The sequence below is a fragment of the Ambystoma mexicanum genome, chromosome 5q (genome assembly GCF_040938575.1).
Source record: "Ambystoma mexicanum isolate Mex_15411 chromosome 5q, UKY_AmexF1_1, whole genome shotgun sequence".
Taxonomy (NCBI): Eukaryota; Metazoa; Chordata; class Amphibia; order Caudata; family Ambystomatidae; genus Ambystoma; species Ambystoma mexicanum.
In genome coordinates this window covers 582,812,833-582,834,812 of record NC_090933.1, presented here as the reverse complement: position 1 = coordinate 582,834,812, position 21,980 = coordinate 582,812,833, and the positions used below count along the sequence as shown (strand labels likewise).

The 21,980-nt window shown below is 43.8% G+C and overlaps 1 protein-coding gene across 1 annotated transcript in view; it reads right to left on the bottom strand.

Moving 5' to 3' along the window:
• Positions 1–21,685, bottom strand: part of MRPL15 (mitochondrial ribosomal protein L15) — a 170,141-nt gene extending 148,456 nt beyond the window's left edge. The window contains exons 1-3 of the mRNA XM_069621054.1: positions 21,518–21,685; positions 4,957–5,114; positions 4,597–4,762 (exon numbers count right to left, since the gene is read on the bottom strand). Of these exons, the coding sequence (XP_069477155.1) occupies positions 4,597–4,762; positions 4,957–5,114; positions 21,518–21,622 (429 nt within the window). The 5' untranslated portion in view covers positions 21,623–21,685. The remainder of the gene's footprint in view (positions 1–4,596; positions 4,763–4,956; positions 5,115–21,517) is intronic.
• Between the last annotated feature and the right edge of the window lie 295 nt (positions 21,686–21,980).

The following is a 21,980-nucleotide window of genomic DNA, read 5'->3' as shown; positions in this document are numbered from 1 at the left end:
ACGGAGCGAGGGTCACATACTTCTTTCTTTACTCATGCCCTGTTCTAACTCCCTTATCCCTCCATCAGATCCTGTTCATCCCCTTCCCTAAGGCTCTATCTCTTCCCACAACATGTCTACCTTAGAGATGCCCAGCTCTTTTTAGAGGGCTATCGGACCTTTCATCTCTAATGTAATTTTAATGTGATTTATTCTCTGTGTTTCTTTTGAGTTTGACAAACTCCATAGGCATCATCATTACAGTATGTCACTCAGCACCTTCAGTGCAGTGGAACAGGGAAGTCTTTTAGATTTCCCAAAGGTTTTAATACCGTCTCTTGGTGAAACTACTGTTTCCAAGAGCAGTGAAGTGAAACTGACATTACTTACATTTTGTAACTTTCTAGACCCAGCACACACTATCTTACCATAGGGTGCTGGAGGAGTTACTTAGTATCCCCTTTGTCTAGTTTCTCATGTAACATTTTTATGTTACCTTTTCTACGATTAACGGCTGGTGGCAGTGGTTTACTTTTTACTATCGTTGTGTGTTTTTACTGCGGGCTACTTTTGCAGCCACAGTAAGGCACCCATTTAGTCAAAATGGCCCCGGTCTTCTTTTTTCACCATTTCTTGTTGGAAAGGTACTTCTTGAGATTTACTCTGCGTGCCAAAACAGATTTGGTCTCTTTGTTATGTCTTTGGCGGGATTCACGAGTGAAGCCCGCCTCTGGCTCCAGTATCCCTGGCAGGGGCAGAAGTGAGAGAGGTGCCCGAATCTCCCTGTGCATAATCCCCTCGGGTACACGAATGCACCCAAAGATGATTGGCCGGCTCGCTGTCTGGCACAGAAAGCCACCCTCCTGTATGATTGACAGCTATGCTGCCATGAAAAGGAGAAACCTACATAAAAGGCGAGGCTTTTTTGGCTCGGAAGGCAGAGTCGACCACTGGACAAAGGAATCCGAAGAAGAACTTGGAAGAGACACCTGCTGCCACTCCTGGACCGTTGGTTTGCACAGTGAAGCCCTGCTGCTGTGCTGGAGCTCTGACTTCACCTCGACTAGAGAAGCCCTCCAAGGACGACTTCTCCCTTTGAGTTGGTGGGACCAATCAACTCCAAAGTAAGCCCGTCTGGACATCCTCTCGAAGCTGGTTACATTTCCATTGCTGCTGCTGCTAGAACCGAAGAGCCAGGGAGAGGAACACCAGCTTGTGTTGTTTTTTTTTTTAAAGTCGGACCCGAGAGCTAGGAAGATCCTCCGGACTTCCCTGATGCAGGACTGACCAAGCCTGAGCAACCTCAACAGAGTGCTGGACCCCAGAAGCAAGGAAAGTCTGAAGTGGTATCCGAGAAAAGCAGTGTTGCTATTTGCTGTCAGAGGCGAGGAGCTGAAACACTGAAGAACCGCTGGATTGAAGTTTGCCCATTGCTGCCAGCTGACCTTCCCATTGCAGAGCAGGAGTGCCCAGACGTCCTCCCTCTTGTCCCCACGACTGAGGCTCAGGAACAACAGGATCTGCAGAGCTGTACAGGAACAGAAGCCAGCTGGAATTGTCTCTTTTAACCAGAGGTACTGTAAAGTCTAAGAGAACTTGCCTCTTGTTGTGTAGCCTTACTTGCTCTCAGTTGAGACCTGTCTTGGTTACCGTACAGAGTTGCTAGAACTTTGGCCCTCACAAGCCTCTCAACTTGTGTCTCTTCAAGTGTTCTATTTTCTACAAACATTTCTAAAAACATTGTGCAAGTCTGTTTACCTACCTGCAAAGAAGATCTTCAGTCCCCCTTAACATTGTGCAATTAACAATGGCTATGCTGGCTCCCTGAGTGACTCTTCTTACCTCAGACTTTGTGCTTTATCTTTTCCCCTGGAAAGGGTACATTTACTGAACATTGGAAGGCACATACCTGTTTTTGATTTATTTGTTAACTTCCGTTTTATTCCTCTATTCTATCTTTTGCACCAAACTCAGTATTGCTCTAAACGTACCAGTGATAAACCAATGTCCACAGTGTCCTAGCTATTTAAGTCAGGAAGTGTCTGTGTGCCATCCCCAATGGGTATCATCTGATTTAGAGAAACTAAGAGTGTGCTTTGAAGTGTATTATAATTGTTACATATATATTGCTCCCTTCTGAAGAAGGCTTATACCACTGAATGAAATAAATTAATATTTTTTTTATCAAGAAACCTTGAGTGTAAGTGTTTATTTGAATTACTGTGCTGTTAAACTCTGTCGCACAACATTACTGCTCACATTGACCGCTCTTGACTTATACCGAAAGGTTGGGTCCCTATTGCCAGGAGGTCAAGGTTATTTTAATGCACCCAAAGGGTACTGCATACAATCTTGCCTAAAAAGCACAACACTACAATATGCATACAGCAGGTTATAAAAGCCTAAATAAATAGAATGCATTAGGTCTATATATTATGTCTGCAACTACACAATTTGTGATCACTGTGTTGTATATTTAACTGGACATAAACGGTTGATGCTAGATCACACATACAGGTGCTAAGCAACTATGATGTGAGCTCTTTCTCTTCAATGTAGGTCTAAAAAGTGATATGTTTTCAATGTGGAAAAATAAATAAGCAAAAGGAAAAATGTGAATAACATTGCCACACCTTTTCTGCCCCTGCCTCAGCAATAAGTCCTGGACATCTAGTGAGGAGACCGATGAGGCACATCATGAAATTATACTCGCAATTAAAATCAGCTTTTCACATATTACTAAACGGAACCCAAATAGGATATCAGAAAACTTGTCAGTTCAGGAGGTAAGAAAGCTTAAAGGGAAAGGATTAGTGTTCTCCATAATTGGCATATGGATGGGTTTGGATAGTACAGCGTTAGACAGTTTGGAATCACACTGAACTAGAATGTTTTGCGCAAGGAGTCGCCAGAAATTGGTGCCCAGACTACTCCATGCCTTGGAATAGCCTTAGGAAAACAAATAGTTTTACAGTTAATGACCTAAGTGGGTCATTATATAACGTTAAATATTGGCGGCTGTAAAACGCACTGGACACAGGGGGCGTACTGCGTAAGTCACGTGAGATAAGAATATATGGCCTTCCTCTAATGTTAGATTGCAAGAGTGATTGAAAAGATGCATAGACCCTCCTGTCGGGGGGACACTGGCAACGGCATAAAAGATTAGGCTACAGTAGCCAACAGTTAATAAAGCTTTCTCTGACATCATACAGTTACTTCCCTCCAGAACTTGTTCATGGACATCACAATGCTGGCATGAATCTGCACCCAGAGTGGGGGTTCCATGAATCTATTATGTTGGCTTAGCTTTGGTAGAAGAACTAGGTCTACCATAGCGTGATGTTGCTTATCAGGTTGGAAACAAGTAGTGAGTTGCACTGGTAACTAGAAAGTGTGTGAATTCAGATTTTGATCTTTCACTAACTTTCTGTTTCAATCACTTTTTTCCCCCCCTTTCCTATTTTTCTTTGTGATTGTCTGTGGGTTCACTGGAGACTGTAATTTCTTTTATTAATTCTTTATTTCATTATCTGTTTATTTTGGTGTTTTCTACATGGCCAAAACTGTGTTATGACATTGTGAATGCGTTATTCCTGTTGGATTCAATGGAAATGATCTTGGTTATGATGTTTTGAACCATGTTGTCATGGACTGATTGTATTTCTATTTAATTCATGACATGTTTGGAATGGGGATTAATGTTTACATAATTGCCATCTAATACCATTATTGGCAATTGGTTTTGAAAGGTTGGAAAACGGTTAACATGATTCGGTTGTTTTTGGTTTCCTGTAAATATTGGATCTGGGTGCCGGGACATATAATTGTTTGTAAAATATTCAGAGTTACTGGCCCTGAAGATGTACCAAGGGTCCGAAATGCATTGGCATTTGTAGCTTTTCTTGGCGAAGGCTGTGCCTAGCAGTCTAGAAAATTGGTGCTAATAATACAACAGGTGGTTTTTGAAAAACTAAAATGTTTAGAGTATTATTCAAGTTTGAAATAGAACTTGGTTGACAAGAGATTCAAATACTTCACATCTGAACGTCTTTCTAGTTTAAGGGTGTGCAAACCCGCACCGTGTTTTGACCTAGGTCCACATTGTTGTGGGTTTGGATAGTATTCTTTTCCCAAAGGGTATCCACTCCCATTTACAAAAAAACTATTCTTCTCACCACAGCTATGCAAAAGGCCCAATAACACACCTGTAAGCCTGTACATATCAGCATGCAATCTTCCCAGCTGTGCTATTTAAAGTGCTTTGCTGTCCTGAGGCAAGATTGCACTTTATACATTCCTACAATAACCATTTAAAATAAAAAAAAACAGTAACTGAGAGGATGTTAATATGGCACCTGGTGGTGTAGGAGGGGTAATTCTAGTAGTTTGGAGAGTTTACTTGGCAAAATGAAACTGGTGATCTGTTTAAGATGGGTATGCTGAGAACAAGCAGTTTTTACTTAACAGGATAGCCTTTTTCAGATACCAAACAAATATGTCATTTAAAAAAAAAGGTTAACTCCCAAATGAAAGTAGCCAAGAAAACACATTTTGTTTTTGCTAGAAAGATCTGAAAATTCCCAGCAAAATGAGAACAAAATAATGGATTCATACCTCCTCCACCAGTTGAGCACCATAATCCCTTTTCAACGGCTGCACCCAAATCCCTCGAGCATTGACAAGCTGAGTTAAGTCAATCGGTTGGGTGGGGTCTACTCGACCCAAGTCAATGAGATATTGAAGTCTGTTGAGACTCAAAGGTTTGTATTGTCGCCTAAATCTAGGAAAAGATTCAAAGACAGGATTTCAGTGTATAGAATAGCATGGAGACCATATATAAATATTCAGTACAGTAATGACATCTAGTAAATGCAAGACTAAGACAGGATGTTAGTGTTGTATATACATATGTATATTGCATACAACAGCTTTCTCATTTTGAGTCTGAAAAAGTATGTTTTTATGAATACTTACGCGTGACCCTCGTTGAAATTGTATTTTGGTATAGCCAAGTAAAACGGTGTCTGCCCTCCTTCAAAGCCTAACCGTGGACGATTTCCTCTCTGTCTTTCTCCCTTGTGACCTCTTCCACTTTTTCTGCCTCCGTGTATACCACGGCCTCGTCTTTTTTCCTGAAATAGAAATAATGACATTAGAAAACAAGATTATAGTCCCAATATAAGGGAAAAATTAAGTTGTGAATAGAAATGAAAAACAAGTCATCAAAGTTACCCATTTTAAAAAAAAAAAAAAAAAAATCCAAACCAACTCTTTCGGGATCAGGGTTTCCCATACATAGGTCAACATTATAGCACACGTAAAGGGTTTGGAAGTGTAGGTGCAATTTATCCACAAAACTATATATAAATCTACCCTCCTCGAAGATCAACCGTACAGATGAGTGGCATGTCAGCCACTTTTACTCCCTAAACAAAGTAAATACTCCAAACAGAAATAGGGAGTTAATCAGAAGAAACTTTGGACTAGGGAAAAAGAGGACACAGGCGGTATATGGAATTAAAGTGTCTCCTTTTTGGAAAGACAAGGTCTCTATGAAGTAGAGACCAATGATCTGTGTCATTCTTCGGTCCTCCCCATATATGGTATCGACATATCTGAGAATTATACCATCTGAGAATTATGCCATTGGATGATGATTGTGTGAATGCCTGGGACAAATGGGTAGTAGAGGCAAGAACATATTGGTAAAACAGTGGGACATTTTGGTGAGAGTTTGGACACATTCGAAGATGGATTTGAATTTGAGATATGTGCACCACATGATTCTGTGCCGACTTTACTGGACTCATGCACAGATGGCTGGCTTGGGTATGACTGATGATGATGATTTATTTTGGGACTGTGGAGGTAGTGGGGGTAATATGTTACATATGCTATGGGAATGTCCAAGGGTGGTTGGTTTTTGGAAAGATATGTTGAGCAGATTGGATTTATCACTGGGAGTTACGTTACCAAGAACAGCATATTCAACAATTCTGTTGTCTAACAATGAGAGATGTGAAGTGGCTTGAAAGTGCAGTAGTTGGATCAACAGAGTGTTTGTGGTGGTAGCAAGGCAAATTCTAAGGGTATGAAAGAAAAGGAAAAAGCCAGATGTGGAGTGATACCAGTTGGTGGCATGGGTGCACCACAAGTAACAATTCAATAGAATAATACATCTATGAAAATGCATAAAAGTCACTTTTTTCATTAATGAAGGTTGAGCAGTGCATGCAATGACTCAAAAGTACCCAGCATCCAGGATTATAGCCAGCTACTGTTAACCCAAACAGCTGATTTAACTATTCTCCTGAGCAGTTGAGACTAAGCTGGCCTATGCTGCCTTAAGATTGCACTAGACCGTCCTGTAAAATGACTCACCAGAAAGAAAAAGGTTGACCATAATGGGGAAAGGAAATAAAGCAGAGTTAACGGTGAATGCAAGTGATTTACATGCAGAATAAGTGGTTGCCTTTTTAGTGCTCTTTTCAACCAACCTATACCAGATCATGATTTTTAAGTTGAATTTCCAAGTTGAAAACTTTTTTTACACTTGAAAAACCACTCCTCCTTCCAAATGGCTCCCATAGGCCACACAATGCTTATGCAAGGGTTTAGGATTTGTAGTGTTCAAGCTGTTAAACATACTCATGCCCAAGGAGTTCAAATCCCTTAAATTCCGAATTGTTTTTCTCCAATACCTGGACCCCTGAAGAAAATTATAGAAATGATATGGGTCATCCTCTCATGTCCTAGTGGAGATCTTTGCAATTACAGTGTTGATGGCACTGGGAAAATTCTATTCAACGTGTCTTTTTCCAGTTGAATAAAGTGCACAGGACAAGAACATACATTTCTGTTGAACTGCTGGCTAATCATACAATGTATGCACCTTTTAGATCTAGGAAAGCAAACGGAACATTTCCTAAATAGCAGGATTTCAATGTTTATTTCACACAATGTTGCGATTGCTGTGGTTAAGTGGGGTTTGAATCCTCTCAGTTGCACTGGCCATTTTTTTTTTGTATTCCTTAAACACACATGAGGGGACGGCGTCCTCCCTCTCAAAAAAGCAGGCAGATGCCTTCCGCCCACGTGGTCGCTTGACTTGTGTCTTGGGTACTACAAAGGTTGAAGTGCAGTATTTGCATAATGGCAGTACTAGCACTACGCATATGTATGTGGGGGAAAGATTGGGACTTGAACATGCTATGTACTCCCATTGCAAATTGCAGTATCTGCGCAATATTATAAAGCAGTAAATGCCATGTTTAAACAACAGTTTCTTGCTCGTGTAAGGCAAGACTTTACTGCACAGGTCTTTGCAATTAAGGCTCTTCGCCTAGGGTACAGTAATGCTAGCTTTCATTTATCTCGCTTTTGAGGGTTATCTTGTTGGCATATAAAAGCATATTTTAGGCTCCCGCTTCCTTAGGAAAAGCAGCATTAGTAGACTGACATTCGTTCTCACCTGCCTCAGAGAGGGTGTGAAGCTTAAAGAGTATATTCAACTTGACCAAGTGTATTATGAGATGCTGTCCTCCCTGATAACACTAACACGAAAGAGTGCAGCTAGTATCAAAAGGTTTGTATAATTAGGCTTTGTTCTCTGCCAGCAATGTTGTTTCAGTACGATTCCTTGCTCTGTTTGGACCACCCATTCCATTGAAATACATGTGTTATTTTGGGTACAAGAGAACGGTGCAAAGAGGGAGGGGTTCTCACTTGCAACGAGGTCGGATGTTGTTGGTTTTGTTCTTGTTACTGCTGTTTACTGATATATTGTTCACCAATCCACCTAAGTAGTGAGTGGTCTTTTCCGCCATAAGTTTGGTGCCGTGGTTATCGGATTCCTGCTGCTCTGTGGCCAGGTCCGAGGACTGCCAGGCACACTTCCCGATGATCGATGTAGGCCCGAGGGAGACGATTTCATCAGAGGGAAGAGCTGGCCGGAGCGCCCGGAGACTTGAGGGGGGTGGGCAGAGCAGTTGCGGAATAGATCGAAAACCATGGGTTAGTGACCACAGGGAATTCTGTCAGTGTATTGCTATGTTTGTATTGCGTTGTCTGAAACGGGTTGGGGTAAATGTTTGTCTCGAAATTTGAAATCTGAAGTCCGATATCTGATTATCCAAGGATACAGGAGGGAAGTACCCTGCCTATAGAACTGTATCTGAATACGTAAATGAAAAAGGAGGTAGGCCACTGTAGTTTAAAAGCAGCGCATCCATACTCCCGACCGATTTAAAAGAACATGAGACCGCTGTGCTGGTTAGGGTATTGTAGTATCGATTCGATGAATGTGTTCTGGATTATTGATTTTCTTTGATTTTGGATGAGAGTCCCATGGCCGTCTTGTAACCCGTACCTGGTTACTTGAAACCCTAAATGTGAGACTCCATTGCGACCCTGCTTTATATTATTTCACACTCTTCTCTTTCCTAGTACAAGAGCTGAACACATGCTTTGTTTCTACAGACTATGTGTCGTCTTACCCACCCAAATCTCTGAAACAAGCTGGAACACTGCTCTGCATTGTGGGTATCATAATAGGGGATATAGACTGTGAACTAGCAGTTATCTGAATCTGACCAACACCTGCAGATGTTTCTGAAATGTTTCTAACAGGGGAGTAACGGAGGGTGGGTTTTGATAAGTGCGCTTCTGAACAGACGTGGCAGAGAAGTCATCCAATGAGCCATAGCCACGCCGCTATCCATGGGATTCTATAGCGTTCTGATACAGGCGCAGTTAGGAAAAGACATGGATCCGTAATAAGTCGTACCTTGTTTTATCCCCGTGGGAATGGGTTCAAGACAGTCTAGACAAGTGCCACTTCCTCGTAAAGGAAGTTCAGCTCACTTTATGTTTACTCACTACCTGCCAAAAGCATGCAAGTATCTGGATAAATGGCACAAATATACACAGTGCATCAACTAGGCATTTTCCTCAATAATGTACATTTGTCTTGGGCAGGATAACTAATTTACATTGGGGAAGAAAGGTGCACGTGTACACCAACGGGATAGTTATTTAGACTAGTATACCGAAGCTACTAAGAGACAGACTGAATCGAAGGCCTAGGTATTGAAAGCCACTTGAGAAAAGCTCCAGGAGCAAGTTAAATCCCTGAAAACCAGGTACTCCAACCTGCAGGCACTGGCCAATAAAGCTGGGTACAAACAATGATATCCTGTTATCCAAGGATAGCACCCATTAAAGGAAAGTCACGAAGATATTTTGGACACATACAATCCTGATACACTAAATGTTAAACCCAAACAACAACGGTTAGTCCAGACTTTACCCAACCACCAACTTATAATCAGTCCACTCCAATAAACCCTATGGTTGGTCCGTTCACTCCTGAAATACAAGCTCAGATTTCTAAACTCCTTCCTCAGCCACACTGGAAGGGTTCCCAAATACAACAATTAATACTAGCACAGGTGCATTCCAGCTCAGGCAACCTGCGGGAAGAGGCAAAACTTTAGTTACTGTACATGCCCCATGGAGGGCTACTGATTTGTTTAATACAGTTCAAAGATTCCCAAAGATACAAGAAGATTATGTTAGGCGAGTTTTCCTGAAGTCCACCTGTGGTAAGGCATTATAAAACTATCGCGGTACAACACGTCCACTGCTACCAGCCATATACAGGCCCGAATTTCTAGTATACGTCTGCACTACTCAGAGGTTTGGTAGAATAGCAGAGCAGCCAGGCTGATCTTAGGAGGAGGATGTGAGCTGTCGTTAAGTACAATGAACTCAAATATATAGGCCCAAAGAAGATCTTACACACTTGTAGTTATAGTAAAAATTGGTATTTATTTTATATACACAAGGATAAAGTTATTCAGGTAATTAAGTACTATTTCAAATAAACCAAATAGGAAAACAATATAGTATTTCAGGTGAGAAAACCAATAGTTAGGAGTTATACAGGTTAGGAATACAGTTGAAGGTCAGTAGAAATACTTTCTTATAGCCACTCAATGTTCTGTTATAGGAATAAAAGGGTCATTAAAACACCAGGAATTTCAGGCCAGTACTTTGAAAAGCATGTAGTACTTTTCAGAGGCCTTAAGGCTTTAGTAATGCATCCCTATCTAGGTAGGAGTTCTTCAAAGTCGTATTGGAAGGAAAGCAGATAAAGCACAGCAACAGAAAAGGCAAAGTTCCAAAAGGAGTCTTCTGTTACAAGTAAGTAAACTGCATTAAAGGGTCAAAAAGGTTTCAGGGACCTTGGGAAAGGCTCCCTATGGGCACACAAGCATTAGGCCTGGGTGAACAATATGTGCAAACACCCAAACACCGGAATCGGCACTCTAGCAGCAAAGGAGCGACAGAACAACTTGAGATATATACTACCACGAGTCCCACAGTACCTTAGGAGTTGTGAAGAAGATGCAGCTGGATTCTTTCACAGTGCAGCAGCGGTGGACCTGGTCTCCTGTTCCTTGGTCGTGGTGGTGAAAGGAGGGACTCTTGAAGGAATGTTGCAGCAGCAGTCGCGAGAGGGCTTCCAGCAGAGGATTCTCCGTGCTCCAACATCAGTCTGCAGTTTCGGCGCCTTTTCACTGGCTCCAAGGAGGAAGGTTACTCAGCCAAATGATTCGCCTTGCTTACTCGGTCCTAGACTCTGGTGAGAGGTCTTTGGAGGAGGGGATTCTTGAGGTCCTGAAGGAGTAAATTTGTTGCAAGACGATACACCGCAAAGTGGTTCCAGGTCCCAGGGTATTAGCAGTTTGCAGACATGGAAGGTCACAAGCACGTCGTGAGATGGCTCAATTTGCAGGTCATCTTATGGCCGATTGGTTCCACCAGCCAAAGGGAATAAGTGGTCCTCTTCAGAGCTCCTCTGTCTATTCGAAAACGTGGTCAGGATGCCAGTGGTCTCTTTGTGGTTGCTGGAAGGGGCTGCAGGCATCTCTGGTCATCGTCTTCGATTAATCTGTCCAGTGGTCGATTTGTTATCTGCCTCAGGATCCTCACCTTTTATCAGGAATTCAGACTCATCCTCAGCAAACTCTCCCTGAAGTTTACAGAAAGGGGCGGTGGCTGTCCAATCAGGACAGCCAGCCCCACCCCAGCGGGAACTGGATTCTCTCAGACACACCAGAAGACAAGGATCCTCCCCCATTTCAGGATCCTCCCCCATTTCCTGTCCTCGCAGACACACTCGCGCCTCGGTAGGCTATACCAAGGGTTCCCGCAAAGACAACTCAAACCAGGACCTCCCCCACCCAGGATGGCAGAAGGACCAAGAAAGGACAAGCACACGAAAAATGCCGATAAAAGAAAGGGGTCACCATTTTGGGTCACTGGTGACCCTTCTGTGTGTTACCACAGCTGTGGAAAAAGCCTGCAGCCACAAATCACACACAAGTCGGTAGAACACTCCACAGCCACCAGCTATATTTGTATGCTTTTCCCTGTAACAGAAATGTTACAGGCGCAGTGAGGAAAGGGATACTAGGTATCTCCTCAGCACTCCACACAGGGTGGTGTATGCTGATCTCACAAAGGGAAAAGCTAAGATGGATAAAAAGTATCCTTCTAACCTTGAGAATAGTAGTTCTCAAGGAAAATAAAAGATTATAAAGAGGAAGTCCAAAGGGCTCCCAGCAACAATGCACAAAGGGTGCTGTGTGCTGCAAAAGTAAATTAGAGGCCTTTAAAAATATAAAGAGGAAGTCCAAAGGGCTCCCAGCAACAATGCACAAAGGGTGCTGTGTGCTGCAAACGTAAATTACAGAGGCCTTTAAAAAGTATAGAGGTAAGCAAGACTCCATAAAAATAAAGTAAAAGCAGGTTGAACAAGGGTTCCCAGAGTAGGAGCAAAAAGAATGAATGAGTGGAAAAAGGCTCCCCTCAGTCAGGAGAATAGGAAAACGGTGCAAGAGTCGAGCAAAACATGCTGGGGTTCTTACAGATGGGATTTGGCATACATGAAAAATCTCCCCAACAAGTTCCACGAGCAACTTCAGGTCATCATAGATAGTTATCATCCCACCTGTGTTAATTTAAATCAGTTGTTGCGAGCAGTGCTGCCTACAGATACATTTACCTTGCTTAAAGTGTGCACTAAATGGCCAGCTGAAGAAATTGCTACTGCTAGGGATTTCAAAATGTTTACCAATTGTTGGTGCATACTATAACTGGAATGTGTCCTCAAAAGACAAATTGGTCTAAAATAAATGCATGCAAGCAAGTCAAAGGAAAATCCTGCGGAATATCCCAGCACCTCAAGCAGTAGTAGCTCAATTTGTTATGGATTTGTAATTTAAGGTATCTGAAGGGATTAAAGCAGTTTTAATAGGATGGGAAGGAAAGAGTTTGGTTGAGGTTTTATTAGCTGCACAGCATTTTCATGAGAATGCTGAAAGGCAAAACGAAACCACTAAAGCCAAACTCATGCTGTTGCAAATGAGTTTACAACCTCCCAAAGGAAGGGGAGGTTTTTGCCGTGCACCAGGTTGGCTTCTAGAAGCCCATTGATTACCTATGGAAAAATCAGTCCAAGTCGCTGAACTCATGGCTCTCACCCATGCGTGTTCTCTGGCCCAAGATAGATTGGCTACGATCTAGATCCATACCGACTACATGTACGCAGACTGGGTGATCCACGACTTTGGAATTCTTTGAAAGAAACGTGGATATCCAACCTCCACAGGCACCTCAATATTAACTGGATAATACATCTCTGCTTTATTGAGTGCATTATTTCCTGTAGCTATAGCCGTAGTGAAATGTAAGGGACATTATCCCTCACAGTCATTTAAGGTCCAAAGAAAGGTGTTAGCTGATGGTGCAGCTTGCTCTGTTGCCTTGAAAGAGCCCCTGGCTCCTAATGAATTTCATGTTTGTGTTGCAGTTCCAAGGTCACACATCCCTTCCCTTTCTAGTATGGCGATCCTTCAAGATCAAGCCCCAGGGTGATCTGGAATCAAAATGAATCTAAGGTTGGGGTAGACTCCCTGTGATGTTCCCCAGGCGGCCGCCAAGTATTTCTCCCCCATTTGGTTCATGAAGCTCACAGCGTGGCGCATTCAGCTAAAAACGCCACCATTGCTTGGTTACATCAAGATTGGATGGCTCCTGGCTTAGCCTCTATGGCCCAGAGTTATTGTGAAAATTGTGTTATATGCTTAACGTACAATGATGGGAGAGCTATGCCTACAAAACGGTCTGCACATCATATACCGGAAAGGTTTATTTTTACACTTAAGTCCCTGCCTGTAGGACATACATCTACTGCTTAGTCCTTGTGGATGTGCTTTCTGGGAGGGTGGAGGCATATCCCTGTAGAAAAGCAGTCGCTGTCACAGTGGACTAAATGTTGTTAGCCAGGTTTATACCTTTCTTGGATTGCCTCTCAGTATAAACATCGACCAAAGTGCCTACTTTACTGGTCAGGTTATTAGAGAAGTGCGTAAAGCGCTAGGAATAATTCAACACTTCAATTGCGCTCATCGCCTGCACTCTAGCGCGCATGTAGAACGCAAGAACAATGGCCTCAAGTTGAGTCTGTCTAAAGTGTAGAGACAGGGTTGGAATGGCCCTTAGCCTTGCCACTAGTTTTGTTTGCCAATGCGAAATAACCCCCAGTCTAAGCATAAATTGTCTGCTCATGGAATCCTCACTGGTCGTCCCATGTGAATGGGAACTGCACCCCAGCAGTTTCACACATCCAAAGCTTGTCCTTCAAGGACGATACCCTGAATAAATACTGTTGCATGTTCATTAAAAAACTGTTCGCTCTCTGCATTACCAGGTCAAAGAAGCTTTGCCTGAACTGCTAAAGTACCTGATCACCTTCTACGGTCAGGACACTGGGTCCTGTTGAAGGTCCATCTGCAGAAGTGCGCGCTCCAGCCGAGGTGGCGTGATCGCTTCCAGGTTCTACTGACAAATTCTGGAGGCAAGAGTGCAAGTATTCCAGCCTGGATCCATGCAGCGCATACTGCAAAGTCGCTGCCCCAACAGATGACATCACCTCTGCAGTGACCAATCTTGCTTGGCTTAGCTCCAGCTCTAGCACGACCACCGACTGCACCACAAGTGACTTCTTTGATCATTTGACAATGTCAAACTCTTCCAGTGTTGCTGTAACGGAGCGGTCAGTATTAGAAGGCGAGGGCACGGCTCCCAATCAGTCAGTATTGTTCACGTGTTGAATCAGGATCTGCTGTTTCTGAATCTCTTCCACACACTGAGGTCTCCACTGGAGCTTTTGCTAAGGCTCCTTCATCAGGTGGTCGAAGGTCTGGAAGAAACAACCCATATTCAGACCTCAATATTGGAATAATATATTACTATCTTCAGTGTCTGACCCCACTGGGCCAACAACACAACCTACAAAAGCTACGCGTTGCGATCCCGCAGAAGAGTGCAGAGAGCCCGTATAACTAAGTGTCAACTGGCCAAGTCACTTGCCCCTGGATTAGTCCCCATCAGTAACAATAAATCCCCCCCCTGATGTGGTGGTATGCCAGCAAAGAATATAGGCCACTGCAAGTTATGACCCTTTTTGCCATCACATGTTGGCCATTCTCTTACAATGACCCTGTTACAATGACCCTTACAGTTGTTTGGCTCTGGAATCTTAGATATTTTGTAGTTTGAACTTTTTAGGTGGAAATATTAATCAAAAATTATGTGCGATGCATGTTTTTGTCTAGCCCACGAGTCTTGGTGGAAAGGAACTTTGAAACATTGATACTTATTTTGCTGCATCTTCACAGAGCCTAAAACCTTTGAATTGGAAGTTAGGCTCAGCAGATTTTTGCCTGTGCCCCGAGACATACCTGCTTTGATTAACGAAATTAAACTATTGTCTGCAAGCCACATACCTTTGTGCTGAGGGTACAATTTGATTTCAGGACTTGGACATTTGAAAAGTGGACCTGGTTTGCAGAATGTCCGGCTTCTTTTCATTGATTGTTTTAATTGTTAAAATAGTGGTATACTCTTATTTCAGTGTGATATATATTTTCCACATCACTGAGAAAGACAGTCCATCTGCACATCCCTGGGTTCACAGTGAAAACACATATTTACATCTCTCCTGGCAGTATACCTGCATCTTTAATCTTACTGACTGCTGGGTTTGCGCCCATTTGCCACATCGTTTATCTTCCAGGTTTCCTATTGCACCCATCCCCTTTCGGGGATAGGGGGGGGTCTGTCTGGATATCAAGTTGGTTCCCCAGTCTCAGCACCCAGGACCATCTAGGTATGCTCACTCCCCATTTGGGTTTTACCAGTCCTCCAAATGTTCTCATCCCAGATCAGGTACGCACTAAACCAGCAGCACTCCATCGTTCCACCCCACACACTGGTCTTCTACATTACAGTAATCCCAGTCCTCCGTTCATGGGTACTAGCAAATGTCATTATTACCTATCCACCAATTCTAGTGTAGTGATCAATAATGTTACATTTTCCTTGGAACATAATTGGAACATAATTTTTCATTCTCCTAGTCCGGTTACACAGCATATTCTAGAACTTACTTCATCTGTGGGTACAGGGCTTACCCTTTGTTAACCATTTATTGGGTAGGGAGTTGTTACATGGGGTATTTTCTGCCTGCACTGTGCCAAACTCTTAGGTTTCCCACTCAGTCCCGTGCTAGGAGAAGCAGTGCCTGGGAACATTTTGTGGCAAGGGTGGGATATTTGATACAAGCCCTTGCGATTAAAATTGAGATTGTCAGACTCAATTGGCACGGTTGGTAGAAGATATTGCAAATGCCACTACACCCTCTTTGACTCCATTATCCTGAGAACAAGTAAACATTCAAACCATTGTATTTCAGTATGTATTGCTCTAGACATCGTTCTAGCCTCACAAGGAAGCGTTTGTCCAGTCATGAAGAGCAAGTGATGTACTTTCATACCAAGTTAGGCAAGCAATCTTACTGACATCGTCACCCATATACGTCACACTGTAAGCCTCCTTCACACTAGTCCGGAGGCTTCCTAGACGTTTGCGTCTTGGATTGTAGGTCTATTAGGATCCCCTAGTGCATCTATTGGTCAGATTCTACTTATAGCGCTAGTCAAAATTCTGAGTATATCGTGTCTGTCAATGGTTTGTAAGTGCCTCTATTATCAGTTATGCAATACCTGCTCTGAGGTTTCTCAAACTGCTCAAGTGCATTACTGTCATACTACTGACGAAACAATTTGTTAAAATATGCCAGGATGTGACATTTGTCCCTGTAGAGAGGTTGGCAATAAGACTGAAGTGAAGGTCTGATCGGAGGGAACTGTGGTGGAAAGATTGGGAATTTGCTCTACCTTGTCCTCTAATTTTCAGTGTTATGCTGATGACACTCTGCACTCTTTCAGGCTCCTCTGAGCCTCCTCTCCTGTCTGCCCCCGACTATCCACGATTCAGGATTGGTGCACCTGCAACGATCTCTGCCTTAATGCCAGTAAGACGAGATCATTCTCTTTGGGACCCCTGCTCCCACTTTCCCTCTCTCTCTGGCCGTCCTCCTTGGGACCTCTTCCTTCGCCTTCCAGTAATGCAAAAAAACCTTGGTGTCATCTTCCACTCCACTCTCTCCGATCCTAAATATCAATGACCTTGCCAAGAAGGCCCACTACCAGCAACAGCTCCTCAGATATTCTTCCTTTTCTCATTTCCCGCCAGAAGCTCACTGTCTCCAGGTCCCTGCTACTGCAACAGCCTTGTTCTCAATTTGTAAAGAGGAGGGTGAGGTGGAGATGCGCTAGACATTACAACAATAAGGCACACTAGTAATATTGTTGATGCTTTAATTGTAGCAGGAAACAGCCGACACGTGTTTCGACACACAGGTCGTTCTCGAGGCATAAGAAAAACAATTGCGTTGATAAATCGTAGATAGGTGCTCTCACATGGAGAATCAAGCGGTGTAAATATCACGCTGACAGGACACGTTGAAAATAGTCATGCCGTAATGGCCGTAGCAAGTATATATCTTGTTTGATCGAGCGGTCAGAAATCACAGGGAGATCCCACCTCACCCTCCTCTTTACTAGTTTTCAATACCAGCCAGGGTGGACTGGTTGGCGTTGGTGGTAATGCTGCTGACATTTAAGTCTTCAGATTGAATTTCGAATCCAATCAGTGATCACTAGCGCACAGACCCTTACTTGCGAACCCATCGTTCTCAATTTGCCTTACTCTATTCTCCGCCCTCTGCGACTAATCGCAGGACTGCAAGACTTGTCCTTGGCCTCAAGCCCAGGGATATAAGGTCATTGATATTTAGGTCTCTTCAGCCCTGAAATCTTTCCACTGGCTCCCAGTGGCTGCCAGGATTAAGTTCAAGATCCTCTGCATCGTCCACAAGGCTTTCTGGGCCGGGGCCCACACTACATCCAATTCTCTCTTCCTCTTCCAAAACACCTTCCTTCTTGAGCCCTTCGCTCAACCACCTCTAACTCTCTTGAGTGTCAGTCGCTTCTCCAGGAAGAGTGGGGGGGAGATCTCTCTCCTCTGCAGGTGCCTCCCTCTGGAATGGCCTCCTTGTCCCTCTCATACTTGAGCTGGAACACCTGAAGTTCCATAAGCAGCTCAAGACCTTCAAGGTAGAGTCGCCACCAATGCATCTCCAGAACTCGCGAACATCATTGATGCCAGCGTAGCTCACCAAAATGTTGCCAGCGTAGGCACTCCAGTTTGTCCTGTCAAATTGTTTTTCATCCAGCTTACTCGAGAGGCAAGTTCGATGCAATTCAGTGTCATTCGAGATAAGGGTAGCAAGGAGGAGCACAACTCTTTCCCCTTATTGATGATTAGTTTGTCAAACAGGTGGCTGTGAGGCCTCTCGGTGGTCATGCGGGTGTTGGGAGTTTCTCTTAACAAAGGTCTTGAGGATAATTTCCTGAATAAAAATTCCCAAATACTTAATGGCCTAGGGTACAAGGGACCTCTTCTCGCAATACCCGACATGAATTCAGTGCCATTTGCAAAGAAGCCACGAACATTGACAACCTGCTGTCATACAATGATATGCGGTTCAAGGAAGAATTGACCCTCAGCTCCCCATCTGATTTCAAGAGCGAGCAGGGCAGGTGACTATTCATACTAATTAGGAGTGGTAAGTGATCACTCTAGTCTGGGGACCACGCCCATGTCATTTACGTGGGTACTGGAGCAATGCTACACGTTTTTCTGCCAATTTGAGCATACTGGGGTGGAGAGTCCCAAGGAGTAGATCCATGAACCATCAAAAAAGCAAAAGAATACAAAAATGTGTGTGCACTCAAGGCCCCTCTTACAGTGGCGAGATAGCAGATCTTCTGCCACCTGATCAACCATGTAAGAGGCATCTCTATCTTCAGGCCCTAGTGCCTAGGTATCCTGGAGTGAAAATCCCTGCAAATAATGCACGTGGAAGGTCCAAGTAGGAGTTGGAACAGAGCCTCTGTTTGTGAAATTACCAACTCATGAGGTAACCTTTAGGGAGGATCATGATCATAAATGTTTACTACAATGAGCTCTTTAGGTTCCCCATCCAATTTAGCCGACCAGGCCCAATGGCATTCTTCTCCCAGAGTGTTCTCCCTATTTCCTTCTCTATGTTGAGGTCCCAGGGGGTTTGTGTGCGCTCTCAACGGACCACCATCCTAGGTGCCTAGGGACTCTGTGCTTTTGTTACCTGAGTCCATTGCCCTGAGGGGCCTATCACTATCAGTCGGGCAGAATCTCTTACCATATTTAGCTTCCACTGATACACATTCCTAACCCATCCGACCAAAATAACTCACATGATCCATTACATAAGACAAAGCACTATTGGCTTTGAAAAATACAAATGAAGTGGGATTGGGCACTTTTTCACATCTATCAACTGTCCTTATGTCATCACTCTGAATGTGGTGCAGTGGAATAATGTGATGGAAAAAATCCAGTATAAGGGCACGATTCAGGGACAAGGTATTACTTTCACAAAAAAGTGTCCTAATCTCAAGGGCCTTGTAAGTAGCTTTAAATTTGGGGATGTCCGCCACCCGCCTCGTGTTCAGCACTGAAGGCAGGCTAACCCAGTTGGATGACTGGACAACAGACCTTACCATCTGGGCTTTAGTGATGGAGGGGGCGGGGCTCCCATTCGGTCTGTGCTGAGGCATCAGATGTAATCTTATTTGGCCCTTGTAGGTAATCAAACAGTGATGACAATATCGGAGTCTTGACCCTCGTTGTCCCGCCTGGTGCCATGTTTAGTTGAGGGCGATTAATGGACATTTTTCTTTTTAGCCAGTATAGTCGGTGGCTTTATGATTTTTCTTGATTTTGGCTTCAGCTTCCTTATGGTGTCCCTGTTTATAGAGGAGACACTCGAGGCATCATCCATGTCCAGCCTCTAAATTCCAACAAGTTCCCCTGTAAACAATGCACAGTTCGGAGTTGGTAATTGGGCCTCATTGGCGTTTGTAAGGAGGCCCAACGTCTGGCTCTTTTCGAACAGTGGATATAGTTGGGCCAAAGGGTTGCTTCTGGGGGCCTTCTCAGGCTTGTCAAGCTTATCAAGACTCTCATGGCCTTCTCAAACATCTTTTTGGCTGCCAATGGTTCGAACATCAGCGCTTGTTTAATAGTTACGTGAGTGGACACGTCTATCAGAGGAAAAGAGACCAGTTGTTAGAATTTGTACCAGGGCCTCCAAATTCGTATTTAGGGACACCGAAGATGTATTAGGTGAGGCCTGTTCCGGGTTGACAATAATAGTAGTGGTGGTTAAGGTGGAAGTAATAAGAGTACAAAGATCTGCCATGTTGGTCGTCTGCAATGTCACAAAACCTTCTAAAGCCACAAAGACGACCTTACTCTGGCTGAGTTCGGCACATTGGGTGTCCACTTTGGACAAAATCACCTCGATTTTGTTATTTATTTCCATTAGCAATCTGGCGTGAAATAGCCCTAAAATGATATAACTACATGCCGGAGTCAGTGGGGGACAGATGCCCCTCAGCAAAAGGCCTGAGCATGAGTACACGCAAAATGAGGCCCATACCCAAACACAAAGGGGCACATTTAGGCATCTAAGCCTAGTGAGGTCTGAAAATGTTCCTTGCCACACATGAGGGGGAAGACCTCATGACACTTTTGAGAAAGATCCAGAAAGGCTGAGACCATCTTGGAAAGAACGGCTGCATCCAGCGTGTAAATTTGTGTGCGAACTTGCTCTGCAGAATGGAGTTTTTCCCTGTGACCAGAAGCAATGATATTCGCAAAATCCACGTGGAGTAATGTGAAAACTGCCACAGAACGAAGGGTCACAGCTGGAACTTTATGCAGTAAAAGTGTAATTGTGCCTTTTACACTTGAAGTGTACACATGTTCAGCTAAAATCTTGTAAAATACATTGTGCTACCTTTCTATAATCGTTGATTGCAGGCAACCACTGTGCGAGGGACTTTACATATTGAAACTGTGCCATACTAATAGTTGATTAAGACAAGACCATGGCCTACGTAGCTTCTGGCCTGCCTGTTCCTGCGCACATTCTGCGGCGGTCCACCAGGGGTTTGACGACTTCCTTGGCATTCTAAGCCGATGCAAGGCGGGTTTCTCTACAGATCTGTAGAGCTGCCACCTCGGCAGATCAAAGCACTTTCATCAACCACTATAGTTTGAATGTCTCCCACTCAGGGTTTTGTCAGTGGGGATGTGAATTTAGAGTTATTAAAAGTGTGTTTTTCTGCACTGCTTTTGGCTCTGTGTCTCATTGGGACCTATTCCCCGTTGCTATGGTATACCTAATGAGGTAAGTACTGGGATGAAGAAGAGTGGACATGGAGGTAATCCTGATTACTTAGCAGTAATATTCATTACTCCTAGCCCTACTCTTCCTCATCACAGTACTGACAACCCTCCTCTCCCTCCCTGCAGGGAAGATCCCATGCTTGGTTATGTAAACTGGGTGATGTGGTTGGAGGGGAGGAGTTATAGGGGATAATAGAAAAAAAGAAGGTCCTGTGTCGGAGGCAGGGGCCTCATGAGGTAAGTACTGTGACGAGGAAGAGTGGTTCTAGGAGTAATGAAGATTATCGGTAAGTAATCAGCAGTACTTGAAGGCACACCAAATGCATAAATGGAACTATAGTGGCGTTAATGTCATAATAGCATGAAAACGATGGAATGCCCATGTCGTGACAAAAATAATGTTAAAGTTCTGTTAAGATCTCAGTACCGGCATGATGCTACGTGAAAGGTCAGACTAGAGATGTCTTTAACTGTGCTGATGCCGTAGCATAAGCACAACAGAGGACATTCACCCCTTCCCATCTGAGGTGCAATGGAAAGAAATCTCTGGGGCATCTGACCTGTCAAATTAGTATGCGGATCAGCGTTACTGGAGCATAACATGAAAGGTAAAGAGAGCTGCGCGTGCGCAGTTCACCTTGGACTCAAATACACGTGCGTAATGCATCAACAGGGTCTAAAATCGCATGAGTGGATCTGCACCGAAAATAACCCCCTCTGCATCAATCTCCCGCCCTGATGCCACAGGACCGCACAGCGCTCTCACCCTCTTCCTGGCTCCTGGGTTGGGTCTGAGGTTGCCTAAGGTGACCCTGGGGAGGCTTCTCAGCAGCTGCCAAGCTTTCTCGCCTCCATTTCCAGAAGCCGCCATGGTCTTCTACCGTAAGCCAAATTCCAAGGGCGCTACTGACAGGCAGTGGCAACAGCAACACAAACGATGGACAAGTACACAACTAAGATGGCTTCATAACAATTGGCTGTAATGCGGAGACCAGTTTTCATAACACCCAAGATGGCTGCTTGCATGCATGGATTTGCACAATAGTGTAATATGCGGTCTACAGTGTATACACTTTAATGCGCTTTTCTATAACATTGGGGCCATCTTGGAACAGACAGTTCTTTTTTGAAGGAGTGAAAGGAATTTATTTGGAAGCTGACGTATTTATGTTAAAGTCGTAGTAAAGTTTGTATTCTAAATAGCGTTGCGTTACATTAAATATCTGTTT